Here is a 15,159-nt window from a genome sequence, read left to right as displayed (position 1 = left end):
TAAATTACCTTTATTAAAGTAATAAATTACCATTTATATATTAAAGATAAGATAAATTATTAGAATAAAAACTACATTCCAAATTAGTTCACACTTTGTGGCTTAGCTAATGAACAATGTTGGCTCTAATAAAACTGATTACCAGATGAACACATCGCTTCCTAAAATTAAAAAATATACATATTTTAAATAAAACCTCTAAGAGTTTGTCCCCATTAACTGTTAACATCTCATTAAAAAATACATATGCTAAAATATTTTTTACTGTTCTACCAAAACTAACATAACAAAGCCCTAGGGAATAACTTTTTAATAATGCAGGAGAAATTTGTGAAAACAGAATTCTAAAGGTCTTGGTGAATGAGGTAATCTCCAAGGTGTCCTATATCAAAAACTTTTTATTTTTTTAAGTTAAAAAAAAAAAGGCAACCCTCTCAACTTGCCTTTTGGTGTCTCAAATATCAACATCTTTGGGATTAAAAGTACTGGGAATTGTTTACTGATTTTCAGTGTAACAGCAGTATCACCCACCAATATCACTACATGAAAAACCTGCATTCTTAATCTGCCCACAAGTATTAGAAAAAGAGTCCATTTAGAAACAATATATTTTATGCATGTGTCAATTCACCTTCCCTCATTTTTCTATTAGATGCATCCAGAGAGGAAATATTAACATTTTACTTTAAATATGGTAATTTGTCTTTTCCCATCTCTAAAACAGAATTTGACATTTTGATCCAGGCTACTTTCTTAAAAGATACCAGTAAAAATTATCGTCCTTCCGTTCAGGATTTTTAGCAGTTTTTCCCCTAACTAAGTGTTATCTGAGATACTTCTTGATCTCTCTCAAAGTAGGTCTAATCTGCGGAAGGCAGTGAGACAGTGCACTGCACTGTGAATGGACAGCCAGGTATTTTATGAATGGAGGCGATCACGTGATCCCAGCACCTCCCCGAACTGATATTTCCCACATAACTGTGTCAACATTCTGAGAACAGAGGTAGTTGTTTGTGTGTGCGTATGTTTTTGAATTTAACCTATAACTTCTAATTCTCCTTACTTCCTGATCTCGAAAATCTACATGAAGACAGACAGTCAGGCTTTGAATCTTTGTCCTGGGAAATCCTTTCAAGATGTCCAAGGTGATGGATGTTTAATTATTTTTTTATGAATGAAGAGTGTGCTATGCAAATGAGGGCGATTCACAAAAAGAGAGAGAACATGGCGGCCACTTCTGCTTCTAGACTGCACTGACACTGCAGCAATCTACCTTCTCCCACACCCGCACATCAGAAGAGTGTGTTGGGGGGGGATGGAGGTTTGAGGAGAAAAGCTGTTTGGCATTTCTCAAGCTATTTTATGTTAAACAGGCCTAGGCTTTGGATTTTAAAGTTCTCTCAAAAAGGTCTGACTCGAGGAATGCACTTTATTTAAAGGAATGCATCCAGGACTAGTCCTAACTCTCTTAACTCTTTCCAATCCTCCGAAGATAAACAAAACTTGAGCTTAATTACAGGAGAACGGACGCAAATATTCTGCACGGAATTAAATCCGGTCTCGGTAAAAACTGTTACCGCACCATTATTCTTGCAGGCAGCCGTTACCTTGAAGCAAAATATTTAAAAGGCAACATATTTCGTTTGGAAAACAAGCCGCCCAAATAAACACAAACTTAAACCATGACACTCTAGAAGTTAATGAATGAAGTCATCAACACATTCAGCAATGTAAATACTGTTAAACCAACGTAAACGGTGTTTCTCAATACAGCCGAAGGATAAAAATTAACATTCAATATTCTTCTGTGCCCCTGATAAAGGTATGCCCAGCATTCGCAAAGGTAAAACGTAACAGTTCAACGTCCCCCACACTCCAGGTGTCCTTCGTTATTAAATTCTAAAAATGTTTCCCTAGTTCCATTTTCTACATGAAGCTTACAGGTCATAAGTTTAAAAGGGGGGAGGGGGGAGGTTTAATCGGTATTTAAGAGTCACTGACTCATCGAATTAAGATTCAAGAGCAGTTTGCTGCAGGAGGTGCTCCCACACATTAGTTTCCAAGTAAAATAGCTATAAAAGAAGCAGGATGGATATTCAGGGTATGTGGACTGGTATGCTAAAGTGAAAAAGGGCAGGCCAGGGGTCTTCGAGGCAAACAAGTAATTTCTACCCCGCCACCATCCGTCCACGTTAGTCCATCTCATAGGCGTACAATTGCCATCCCACCCCAACACTCAATACCCTCCCCCAGAAATAAGCACTAAACGCGGGGGGGGGGGGGGGGGGGGGGGGCTGCCATTAAATGGCTAAAGAAATCAAATGTTATCTCCAGAACAAGATGCACCGAGCTCTCCAAGCTTGCAAGCTTTCCGGCACCCAAGTCTCAGAGGGGTCGGAAGGATGGGGGGGGCTACTAATCAAGATCAATGAGGCGCTTACTCGCTGTCAGAAGTCGCCGTCTCCTCGCTCATCTTTCCCTCACCGCGATCCGATCTGGAGATGGAGGAGCAACAGCAGGCGGAGGAGCAGCAGCAGCACCGAGGGGCAGGAGGCAGCGGCGGCCGGGGGGGCGCGGGTGCAGCGGCTCAGGGGCCTCACCATGGTGGATGCCTCACCCGGAACGGTGCCCCCCCAGCCGGGAACCCCGGCCACCCCCGCAGGGGGGTGGCGGCAACAACCTCCGCCGTGGCGACCCCAGCCTCTTCCTCCGCCTCAGCGCCCAGCCAAGGGATCCGAGGAGGCCAGGGACGGTGGGTGGAAAAGAAAAAGGGCAGAGGGGCTGCGAACGCTGACTGGAGAGCTGCTCCTCCCGCCACCGGGGTGGAGCGCGGCGGGGTCCGGCCAGGAAGGAGCGGGCGGGCGGAGAACCCGGGAGCAGAGGCGGCGCTTCCCTCAGGGATGCGGCGAAGAGGAAGCAGAGATCCGTTCGGTGGGGGCCGGCGGGAGGGTGCCGAGCCCAGGCTCCAGGCGGCGGCGGCGCGGTCCTGCCGGAGCCCACCCCACCATCTCCCACCTCGCCGCCGGCTGCCCGCTTAGCGCCAAGAGGCGGCCGGGGCGGTCCTCAGCCACGAGCAGGACCGGGCGAGGGGCCTCGCGGCGGCGGATTCCTCCAGACACGCTCCAGCCGGGACGCCTCCAGGAGGGGGAGGAGGGGGCGGCGGGGAGCGTGTGAGGCCAGGGCAGGCAAGCCGATCTCCCCCACCCGGGTCGGAGAAGAGCAGGCGCACCCAGGAGACAGGGTCCCGGGAAGCAGCGGGATAGCGAGGAGAGCGGACGCAGATCCCCCACCAGCCGGTGCCCACCAGCAGCTCGGCGGGCCAGCTCCTCACACCCGCCAGAGGGGAGCTGTGAGAGGGGCGGCGGAAGCGCTCACGCCGCCCGCTCCTTCCGCCGCCGCTGCCCGAACCGGGGGCGCCCAAGGGAGAAGGAGGCGAAGTAGTCCCTGGCGACTTCTCCCGGCCGCCTGCCTCCCCCGGGGGCCAGAGCGGACGCGGGGTGCGGTTGCCGAGCGCAGTACCCGGGCTGTGAGGGCGTGTGAGCAGGGCTAAAAGCTGCGGCCTCCGGGTGAATCACTGCAACTCGAAGTCGTGTGCAGCATAGCAAGTTTCAGGAAAGTAGTTCCCTCCTCCCTTCATTTCCCAAATCGTTGTCGAGCCACAGAGCGGGGAAAGGAGGAGGGAGGCGGAGGGATACGTCAGGCACCGTGTTCGGTGTGCGTGCGCGCGCTCCAAACTCTTGGCACGCCGAGAAAGGGGGCGGGGGTGTGAGCTGCACGGGGAGCTGCTTGGGAGGTTGCATTGTTGCGCCGCGTTACTCCCCGTTACACCCCGTTACTCGCTTTGGAATATCCGGGTTGTTAGAACGAGGAGGCTAGAATGACAGTGTGGTCAAGGAGGAAATGGGAGGCTGTTCTGTTTTGCCGTGTGTGTGTGTGTGTGTGTGTGTGTGTGTGTGTGTGTGTGTTGGAGGCTGCTCTGTTTTGCTGTGTGTGTGTGTGTGTGTTTTCCTTGCAGAGCAAAGAATGGAGCTGGCATGAGTTCATTTTTAGTTGGTGGGGGTTAGAGGGAGGGACCGTACAAAGAGAGCTCCGCCTGCTGTCCCTCTGGTTGCACTGCTGCAGTCCCCTAGCTGCATGTACAGCGGGAGTGCGTGTGTGTGTGTGTGTGTGTGTGTGTGTGTGTGTGTGTGTGTGTTAGAGTTAGTTTTAATACCTTGGATTCTTAATGCGCGAGGGGTATGCTGTGCAGGGCATTCATCTCCGAAAGCTAGAGAGGTTGTTAATGGAGAACGACTTCCATTGAAGCCCAGAGTAGGCGTGTTACATGAATCTGGCGCAGCCAGAAGCGCAGGAAATAACTCCCGCTGCGAGTGAGGTTGCATAACTATAGCGCAGAAGATGCCTCTGTGGCACGAACTGCTCTAAACGGAGGCGGAATGATTATTGAATAGGCAGCTGTCACTTTTGCATTGTTAGAGGACAATGTATGCATTCATCTCGAAAGGTTTTTGCTCAGAAACCTGCTGGGGTTTCAGCCGGCAGTCTAGGGTCTGCGGGACTAGAGAACTCACGGCCCCTGGCCTCTGCAAATTCTATCATCCCTTCTACCTAGAAAGCCAGCCTTACGCCATCCGACCTGGGGGCTGAGTCCTAAGTTTCTGACGCATCTCTCTAGATATCATCTAGTTTTGTGTGCGGTGTTTTTCTCCTCATTTTCAGGTTTGTGTGGCCTGAGAGTAAATGCTGCTTCTGCCACCTTGAGGGGTAAAACAATTCCTGAGGATGAGGAAAGTGGGGAAAACTCCCAAACCAGCCAGCGCTCCTCACCTGGCATCTGTCTCCAGAAGGTTTCAGGATTGCTGCTTTCTAGAGCGCATACACTAGCCTGTTATTAAACAGTGTTTTGCACATAGTAGGTGCTTAATAAATGAAGAGTAAAGGAGCTAAGCCTCTCAGGCGGCCCCCAAAACCAGCCCACTGATTTCTGAGGTTTCTTTAATGTAATTCTTGCCTCTTCTGGGCAGCAGCATTTCCTTACTCAGAGTGAGGAAGGGGCAGTGTTGGTGGCTGGAAGAGGTGACCTCTCTTACCTCTGAACATGCGTTTTATTGTTGTTGTTGTTGTTTGTTTTGTTTTGTTTTGATCTTGTTCCTGGGAAGACCCTGTTCCGGGAGTGTTGGTACTGGCCTGCTCTCCTTCCTACTACTGCTACCCAGTTTGCCTTCTCAGATTTGAATCAAGTCCCATCAGTTATCGTTTGTGTGTTCTAGACAGGTTACGTAAACATTGCCTGTGGAAAATGGGGAGAATAGTACCTAATTCATAGAGCTGCTGTGCTGATTCATGAAGTAATAATATACGTGAAACCCTTAGAACAGATGAAGAGATCAATAAATTCTAGCTCTTCCTCTGATTTTGTAAAATGGATATGATGGTACACTCCATGACAAGGTGGTGGCAGTGACTTGGAAGGTTAAACAGCCTTGCTTGTTCATTCGACAAATAACTATGGACTTTCTTCTGTTACTGCTCTTGCTAGACACATGGCCTGGCCCTTAGCAAGCCTTATCCATAAATGATTGCTCTCAGTCATTATGGTTAAGTAAGTACAAGGAAAGTTGGGTCATTGGCAAAGGCCTCCTTTTCTTTTGAAGAAGTTTGCATCTGCTTGAGGTTCACCTGCATCAGGGAAAGGATCAATGACAGGCTTTGGGAGATCTGAAAACCATCTTGGCTGTGCTGTGCAAGGCACTGTGCTGGCCACTTTCACACACATTACTTACCGAAAGGGGCAATATATGATCAATAGCCCAACTTCACACTTTTTAGATTGTTCCCAGTCCTATAACCAAGACACAATCACCAAACTGTTCCTCACCTCCAGTGTTCCCCATACCCCTCTCAGGACACATTTGTGTCCTTCTTTTTAAGGGTACATTTCTAGTCCTCCCCTCTCACCCAGTTATTGAAGATCTTACCAGCATTTTAGTAAACTATCTTGGTCTGAAGAGAGAATTCTACTCTGAAGCAATCAGAAATGATCCTACGTTCAGGCTCAAGGGTCAGGGGTCTTTCAGTCTAACTCACTGTCAGTAGCTACCTTAAGCTCAAGAGGCCTCACTGCTCTATCCCAGTGTCTGTACCTTTGCCAGTACAAGAGACAGAATGACCAAATGCAGTATGGGAGACCTTATTTGGATCCTGATTTGAACAAATACTTTTAAATTTGAGATCATCGGGAAAGCAAACACTAACTAGAGATTGATGATAATAAGGGATTTTTTTAAAAAGTATTAGTGTTATGATTGTGGTTTTTTTAAGTCCTCATCTTCTATAAAAACATACTGAAATATCTATAGATGATATATCTGAGATTTGTTTCAAAATAATTCAGTAGGGTGAGGAGTGGGAAGAAGTAGTTAGGGATAGAGATGAAACAAGATTGGCTACAGAATGATAATGAGCACATTCTCTTTATTATTTCACACATTTGAAATTTTCTATAATAATTTTTTTTTTTTTAATATGCTGGAAGTACTGCTTGAAAGCAGATTCCTTAGCCCCACTCCCAAGATTGGGATGGAACTGACAAATCTGCTTTTCCAGAACGATGCCAGGTTCTTGGTCCTTCTTAACCCTTCACAGTCTTCTACCTTTTTCCCTACAACTACTTTTCATCCCATCTCCAAACACATCCCTACCTAAGAATCTCGATTTCAGCAGCACCCAAAAAAGGGTGGCCCAACATCTATCATAAACTAAGGCAGGTCAAGGCCAAAGGGCTAGTTCAGTCAGGGAAGCTGGATCTAATAAGACTTGAAAAGTGGGCGCCTGGGGGGCTCAGTGGGTTAAAACCTCTGCCTTTGGCTCAGGTCATGATCCCACGGTCCTGGGATTGAGTCCCGCATCAGGCTCTCTGTTCAGCAGGGAGCCTGCTTCCTCCTGCCTCTCTGCCTACTTGTGATCTCTGTCTGTCAAATAAATAAATAAAATCTTTAAAAAGAAAAAAAAAAAAAAGACTTGAAAAGCTATGTGAAAAGGTAAATACAGATGCAGATCACAGTTTCACCTGAAGTTCCAGATCCATTTAGTTGGCACAGCTATCAATGAGTGCTAGTCAAAGATTCTGTGGCCATGCCAGAGGTCATCCAGGCAGGGGCATGCTTGTATTTACTTGGGTGTGTTTTCTCAGGTGGGTCTGTGGGGAAAAGGCTGGTCACATTGACTGCTGCTCACAGGTCGCTCACATTACTGTTGTCCTCAGTTTTAGGAATTAACCATGGCCACTTACAAAGTTGTTATAGATGATTAGTTATCAAAAGCATTTATGCACCAACAGCACAAGTGCCAAGTGACTCCCACTATAGGACATCATCACAGTTAGGAAGGTACTAGTGGTTTCTGGGTTCCAGGTGGGTATCAGACCATGGTTCACAAGGTCGGCAAAGGTGGCCTATCCTCATGGAAGCCCTGGCAGATGGCATGTAGCACTCCGACTCAAGGCCTTTTCCCTCTTTCCAGACCGCTCAGTCCCTAGTGATCATCTTTCTGATGAACTCAGACTTTATCTCCTCAAATTCTTTTCTTTTTGCCTTTACTGTTTTACCTTTGTATTGATAATTCTCGCTCTCTGCTCCACCTCTTCCTGAGTTTATATTTGTTTTCCCAGTTAAATGTTAAGTGGCTTGAAGGCAGAGGCTGCATTTCGTGTATTTTTGGTGCACTCTTCAGCAATCCTTTTGAGTAACAGAGGTTTTTCTAGTGAAATATGATAGCCAAGCCAGTGTATGTATAAAAACAAAGCTTTAATGGGGGTGCCTGGGCGGCTCAGTGGGTTAAAGCCTCTGCCTTGGTCTCAAGTCGTGATCCCAGGTCCTGGGATCGAGCCCCGTATTGAGCTCTCTGCCTGCCTCTCTGCCTACTTGTGATCTCTGTCTGTCAAATAAATAAATAAAATCTTAAAAAAAAAAAAAAATGAAGCTGTATTGACCGACACTGTGATGGAGATTCAGAGCCCCCTCCAGCTTCTTATTGCAACCTGAACACTACAGCAGCTCAGCATTTCACGAAAACATGCTGTCCCTTGCACTAATAAGCTCTCAGCAGAGATTTGTATACTTGAAAAGCCAAAAGAGGAGATAATCATGCCAACATGTGAGGTTCTAGCAATGCATAAAATACATATTCAAATTTCTATTTCTAAACATTACCCCTGAGCACATGTTTCAAAATTTCAAATTTTAAAACTGTAACTGGAGTGTGCCTAGATCAAAGGGGATTGATTCTATTTTCATGCTGTACTTTGTTTAATGAACCATCTTTTTTTCTTTCTTTCTTTTGTGTGTGTGTGTGTGTGTGTGTGTGTGTGTGTGTAACCAGTCTCTTGGCTAATGAGCTCTGCCTCTCAGAGGAATTACTAAATGGTAACCATGTTTCTAAATAGTTTCCTTGCCTCTGGCACAAGTCTGTTTCTCCATTGCTAGGGTTTCCATGTTCTTCCAAACTAATACAAAGTATAAAGGATAAGTATGCTATTTTATTTTTCTCCCAAAGGACTGCAATTGTTGGTCTGGTAGTATCCGGTGAGTGTGAAATCAGTTTACTTTTAATGCTATAACTGCCTTTTACAGGAAGTTTCCACAAGATTACAACCAGTACAAGGGAAACGAGCAGTCTGTGATTTCCTTTATTTTCAGCATAATCTTAGCAGGGAGGATGCTTACCAGGCCCACACTGCTAAATAAAGCACTTCTCCTTACCGTCATTCTCCCAAATGGATTTGGCATGCTTGTTCCTTGAAGGTTAGATCCCAACAGTAAATGTGAAGAATTGAAATATCTGTGACATAAAATTTCCAAGGGTGTGTGCATGCAACAAATGCACCACAACGAGAGTCTAGATGATTCCTTGGATTTTGTTTCAAATATGGCGTTTGACTTCCCTTTTAGTGAGTAATACTCGGCCATTGTATACAACTACCAAACTTGGAATGTCTTTTAGAAATGTAACCTTCCTAACCCCCTTGCCCACTAGGTATTATCATCAGTTCCAATTTATAGAAAGAATTAGGAACTGACCATCAGAGAGGTTAGGTGACTTGCCAAAGTTCACACATTAGCAGGCCTGTGGCTGGAGCTCAAACTAAAATTTTTCTCCTCTACAAACCCGTGTGTGTTTATGTGTGTGCATGCACTTGTGTGTGTGTGTGTGTGTGTGTGTGTGTGTGTGTGTGTGTTTTGGTAGTATATATAACTTCTCCAAGATGAGCTCCTTGGTGGCATATACTTTCTATTTCAAATCATTATTGCTGTGGATGATGACTTGGCAGGAGAACTGTACTTTGGAAAAAGGGAGGAGGAGTCATTATCAGCTGCCTCCTGTGATGCCCAGGTACATAAATGCCCTTATACCATCAGTTCCAGAGGCAACAACATCTGGTTAGTTCTCATGATCATAGTAGCCAAACTAGCCATGTGTGGCTAAATTAAAATTAAATTAAAATCAATTAAATTCGATAAGATTAAAAATTTACTCTGTAGTCTTACTAGCTACATTTCAGGGGCTTAACTGCCATGGATGGTTTGTGGCTACCATTCTGGACAGTTCAGATATAGAACACTTCTATCACAGAACGTCCTTTTGGGTACTTTTGTGTGCAGATATGTTGCCATAAACAACACAGGTAACTATCTTGTTATTAATATAGACATCTAACAATGGTTGTGCTTTTGAATATGTTATTATTGGTTTGAACTGAGCATTGTGTTCCCTCTTTTTATCTTAGATATGTCTTCATTGCCATCAACTAAGGGTAAAAAAGAGATGAATTTCATAATTAGAGTCTTTGATAAAGCCACAGAAGATATCTACCTTAGAAGCACTAATGCATTTATTTATTTATGTGTTTATTTATTTGATAAAAATGTTTTAAATGCTCATGTTGAATATTGTAATTCCTTGCTACTCAAAGCAGCATAGCTTCCCCTGGGAGCTTGCTACAAACTGTTGCAGAAATGCAAACTCTTGGGCTCCACCCGAGTCCTACTGAATTATAATCTGCATTTTAACAAGGTCCCTAAGTGATTCAACTGTGCATTGAAGTTTAAGAAGCCCTGCTGTAAATAATCTCTGTCTCTGGTAGGTGGCCTTTCCTAACCTTGATTAGGGGTATCATCCTTCAGGCTTGCCTATCCTCCAAGTATATAAAAGTCAGATATTCCCACCATCATTTTCAGCCCTTTTCCTGCCCCCCCACCGACAAAAGGATTTTTGTTCCTATTTCCTTTTATCCTCTTCTTTCTGGTCTAGGATTTAGACCATTCAGCATCTTGACTCTGCTCCTCCTTCCATCAAGTCTACTACACTCAGCTCCATGAAGTCCCAGGTCTCTCCACCAGGGCACTGTGCCCGGAAGGGCTGCCCCTTTCCTCCCACCTCCCCATTTCCCCCTTTTCTCTCAAATCTTCCTACTTCCCTAAAAAGCATTCCTTCTTTTCCCAACTCTCTTTTTTCTGACTTACCTGAAAGTTTCCTGCTCTTTCTACCCAACAATATCACGCTTTCAGTTGGGCTTCATTACACTCTGTTGGGCATGTGTAAAGCCTGGCAGTTCTCACAAGCAACTCAGGGGATCTTAAAACATTACATTCTTGCTATAACTTCTATTTGCTCTACTTTAATTTAAAAACAAAACTTAAGAGCTTGCATTACATACAGAGTTGGCTCTTCCAGCCCTCTACCTGTGTTGGCAATGTAGATGTGTGATATATCTATATATCTATATATCTATATATATCTATAAATAATATATATATAATTTATATAGTTTAGCAGTTATAATTCCAAGAATGTAGAAGTTTAGGTGATGGGGCAGAAGGAGAGCTATAAAGGAATTGTGAGTATTAGAGGGAAAAGGTAGCAATTATTTTTATTATCTGTTTTGTATACCATCTTGTATAGATATAGATATAGATAGATATAGATATAGATACAGATATATTGCAAAATTTTGGAGACCAGTAAAAAGGCTGTTGCAATGGTCTACATGAGAGAAAATTAGGGCATTGGTCAGGGCCTAGAGAGAGAGGATGGATAAAAGACATGTAGATATGGGGCACGTGGGTGGCTCAGTGGGTTAAAGCCTCTGCCTTCGGCTCAGGTCATGATCCTGGGGTCCTGGGATCAAGTCCCGCTTTGGGCTCTCTGCTCGGCAGGGAGCCTGCTTCCTCCTCTCTCTCTGCCTGCCTCTCTGCCTACTTGTGATCTCTCTCTGTCAAATAAATAAAATCTTAAAAAAAAAAAAAAAGACATGTAGATAAGAGAATATTCAGGACTACTTTAGGTGCTGGGAGGAAGCCTGCTTTCCAACAATCTACAATCTAGCTAGGAAGACATGGAAAACCAAAAGGAAACATTTAGAAAATACAAGATGTTATCTGAATAAATGCCATGACAAGTAATAAAAATAACTGCTGTTGTTTTCCTCTAATGACACTAATCTTCTTAGCATCCCCAAATACCTCCATTTTGGAATTCTGTGACAGTATCTTCAATAGGTTTGCATAAGAAAATCTAAATATACACTATATTGAAGAATTCTGTGTTTAGAAATTATTAGATGCTGAAAACTTCACTTTCAGTGACACCTGGCCAGTCCTTACCTTATCAGACAGAGATGTTTTCTTTCTCCGTAAGATTTTTAAATCCTAAGAAGACATTGACCCGTCCTTCATACTAGAGAATGCCACCCTCAGCTCTAAAGCTTTTTATCAGGAAGCTAAAACACTTCACGCCCTTATTGTCTTCTGGGTCTTAGCCAATCTTTGTTTATTTCAAATTTCCTTCCTTTGTTGGATCATCCTAGTCTTCCTTCTGGAGACCCTGCCAAGCTGTGCTAAAGACTTAGGACAGTTTCTCTTAACCTGCCTTATTGTCCCTGCTTATTTTAAGTATGTCTCCTAATATTTTCCATAGAGCTTTCTAGAATCGATTTAGGAAAATAAAATTGCTTGCTACATCCTACACTATTTGGTCTAGTCTACATTCTAGAAATGTGGTGATTCTTGATACGTCCCATGATACTATTCTTAACTGTGTATTTGTTTAATGTCTATATTTAGTCATCCATTGTTTCTAAGTTTTTCTAAAACCCCAGCTTCCATAGGTGTCAAATTATTTTTGTATCATAACTTATAAAGTGAGATGTCTGGTAGGTGCTTAATAAATGCTATTTTATATGGTACTGGTAATTTATGTCTCTCCAAAAAGACAACTTTTATTTATTTGTCAGAAAGAAAGGGAGAACGCAAGCAGGGGGAGCAGCAGGCTCCCTGCCGAGCAAGGAGCCCAAAGTGGGACTCGATCCCAGCACTCTGGGATCATGACCTGAGCCAAAGGCAGCCACTTAACCAACTGAGCCACCCAGGTGCCCTCACCAAAAGGACAACTTTTTTTTTTTTTTAAAGATTTTATTTATTTATTTATTTGACAGACAGAGATCACAAGTAGGCAGAGAGGCAGGCAGAGAGAGAGAGAGGAGGAAACAGGCTCCCTGATGAGCAGAGAGCCCAATATGGGACTTGATCCCAGCACCGTGGGATCATGACCTGAGCCAAAGGCAGAGGCTTTAACCCACTGAGCCACCCAGGTGCCCCCAAAAGGACAACTTTTAATTTATATTTTGAACTTATATCTCTGAAGCTTTTACTCATTCAATTATATAAATGCCATGAGATATCTGGCCAAACTTCCATTCAAATTCATAAATTCTATTTATGTATGATCCCAGTTTATCCTTTACTTTTCATTCATTCACTTGAATGTAACTCATTTAATTCTAACAATAATCATCTCTTGGTTTTTTTTTTAATTCTTTTTTCAAGGTGTTTACTTCTAATACTGATCTTCTTTTACAAAACCAAAAGTGCTTAGTGAAGGATAAAGAGAACTTTCAGAAAACTGTCATTAGGATTTATTAGAGAGTGGTCCTTAGGGGCAACTCTCAAATGATCCATCTTTGACAAAATCACAGACAATAACTATATCAGAAGAATTCATTAACTAATTAGTTACTTAAATATACCAGGCTCAGTAGTAGAGATGAACTGAAAGCAGCACTTGACTGCAAGGAACTTAGATCTAGTGAAGATGTAAATAGGTAAATTCCCTTTCCTGTGGTAAGTGGTAGAAGTGTTACAAGTGACATGCTATCGGAGCAACTCACTTGCTTCACATAAAATGGAGGATTAATCATAAGAGAGCATTTAGGAAGAAACTCAGTTTTCCCCCTTTTGTGCAGAGAAACCTCCAGGTCTTTCCTACTGTGTTTCTCCCCTGCGTGTCTCCTTTACTTTTAAAACAGCACACTTCACTTTTGGGTACCGAATAGGTGGAGGTTTTTTCCCCACATGAAGTATTTCCCTGAAACACCAGCTGGGTATCCTACAATTTAACTCGCTTCTGATACCGTCTATATGGAGATGGCATCAGATTCCACAAGTTAAGGCCTCAGTCCCATAAAATTGCTCCCCCATCCCCAGCGCTGCCCCCACTTCTGCCCCAACTTCAGAAGCGGTCACAAGCCCAGTGCTTCTAACCAGCACGCTATAGATCAGAGTTTCCAACGGCCCCTTTCTCAGGTTTAATTAATTTGCTGCAGTGGTTCAGAGAACACAGGGAAACATTACTTACAGTTACCAATTTATCGTAAAAGGATATATGATAAAGGATACAGGTGAACATCCAGATGGAAGATTTGAGTAGGGCAAGGTATGTGGGAGGGGGCCCGGAGCTTCCACGCCCTTTCCAGGCACACCGCTCTCCCAGCTCCCATGTGTGTTCACCAACCTGGGTGCTTCCTGAACCCCCTACTGTTGGGATTTTTTGGAGGCTTCCTCACGTAGACATGATCAATTATTAACTCCGTTTCTAGCCCCTCTCCCGTCTGTGGAGACGAAGGGGTAGGGCTGAAAATTCCAAGCTTCTAATCATGGCTTGTTCTTTCTGATGACCAGACCCCCATCCAGAAGCCATCTAGGAAGCCACTCTGAGTCACCTCATTAGAACAAAAGATGCTCTTAATGCTCTTATCACTTAGGAATTTACAAGGGTTTTAGGAGGTCGGTGTCAGGGACGGGGTCAAAGACAAATATTAGAGCAAGAGATGCTCCTAGTGTTCTTATCACTTAGGAAATTATAAGGGTTTTAGGAGTTCTGTGCCAAGAACTGGAGGCAGAGACCAATATATATATATTTTCTACTTTTTCACAGTGAGTTTTCATAAAACATTATTGTGAAACGTAAACAAGAACATTGAAATGGAAAACCATCCTTGAAAATGGCTTCACCCATGTGTTCAAGGAGAGTGTGAATAGGAAAAACAAAATGCTGATGACTGTATATTTGTATAACTTCAGCCTCCAAAGGCACAATTGGAGCTAAGAGAGATTTGATCAATGTCTGGTTCTTTTCTGCACACTTACATAACAACAAGGTCAGCATACCGAAGATGAAGCCGGTGAGGGGGAAGTGCTCACAGCCGCTCCCCAGCACTCAGCCTACTTAAATATGTTACCCCTTTCACCAATACCTATCATCATCTTCCCCAGGAGAGGGTCTGATACTGCACAGTGATCTGATGGATGTTTATGTGGCTGGCTTATTTATATTCAATTGTATTGTCTGACAGTTCTTTACTGTACAGGCCCTGTTGGTTTATTTCCACAATCTACTAATTAATACCAAAATGCTCTGAGAAAATACTCTTTTACATGATGTGCTTTGTTTTGATGCCCAGTTCAAGAACTGTCCACAGTTGCTTGTTGTATACTAAATGCCCAAAGCCACCTGTCCTGCTTCTTATCTCATCCATCCCAGTGTCGTTCCCACTGGGCTTTCCACTTCTCTTGTCTCCTCTGAATGCATGTAAAAATGTAAAAAATTCTATACTGGACGTTTTTCCTGTGTTTATTTTAATCTATAAGGTATTCTTAGGTTCCTAGTGTGTGTTCTGAATGTTCTGAATATCAAATTAAGAAGACAGGAGTTCTGCTTTCTAAGATTTATTTTGTTTCCCCAAAATGTCTAGTGTTGTACCCTCAACGATGTTGACAGATAGAAGTTGCCTATTGCCTTCCCAAAATATGAAGGGAGCTCATGGGA

At 43.7% G+C, this 15,159-nt stretch overlaps 1 protein-coding gene across 2 annotated transcripts in view; it reads right to left on the bottom strand.

The window, feature by feature from the left end:
- LOC111160357 (sprouty related EVH1 domain containing 1) overlaps positions 1–2,620 on the bottom strand; it is a 108,807-nt gene extending 106,187 nt beyond the window's left edge. The window contains exon 1 of one of the 2 annotated variants that reach the window (XM_022523427.1): positions 2,442–2,620. In XM_022523427.1, coding sequence (XP_022379135.1) covers positions 2,442–2,473 — 32 coding nt within the window. In that variant the 5' untranslated portion in view covers positions 2,474–2,620. The remainder of the gene's footprint in view (positions 1–2,441) is intronic. The other variant, XM_022523418.1, reaches the window with a different exon arrangement.
- Between the last annotated feature and the right edge of the window lie 12,539 nt (positions 2,621–15,159).

The sequence above is a fragment of the Enhydra lutris genome, unplaced genomic scaffold (genome assembly GCF_002288905.1).
Source record: "Enhydra lutris kenyoni isolate GAN:26980312 unplaced genomic scaffold, ASM228890v2 scaffoldscaffold4, whole genome shotgun sequence".
Taxonomy (NCBI): domain Eukaryota; kingdom Metazoa; phylum Chordata; class Mammalia; order Carnivora; family Mustelidae; genus Enhydra; species Enhydra lutris.
This window is presented reverse-complemented; position numbering and strand designations above follow the sequence as displayed.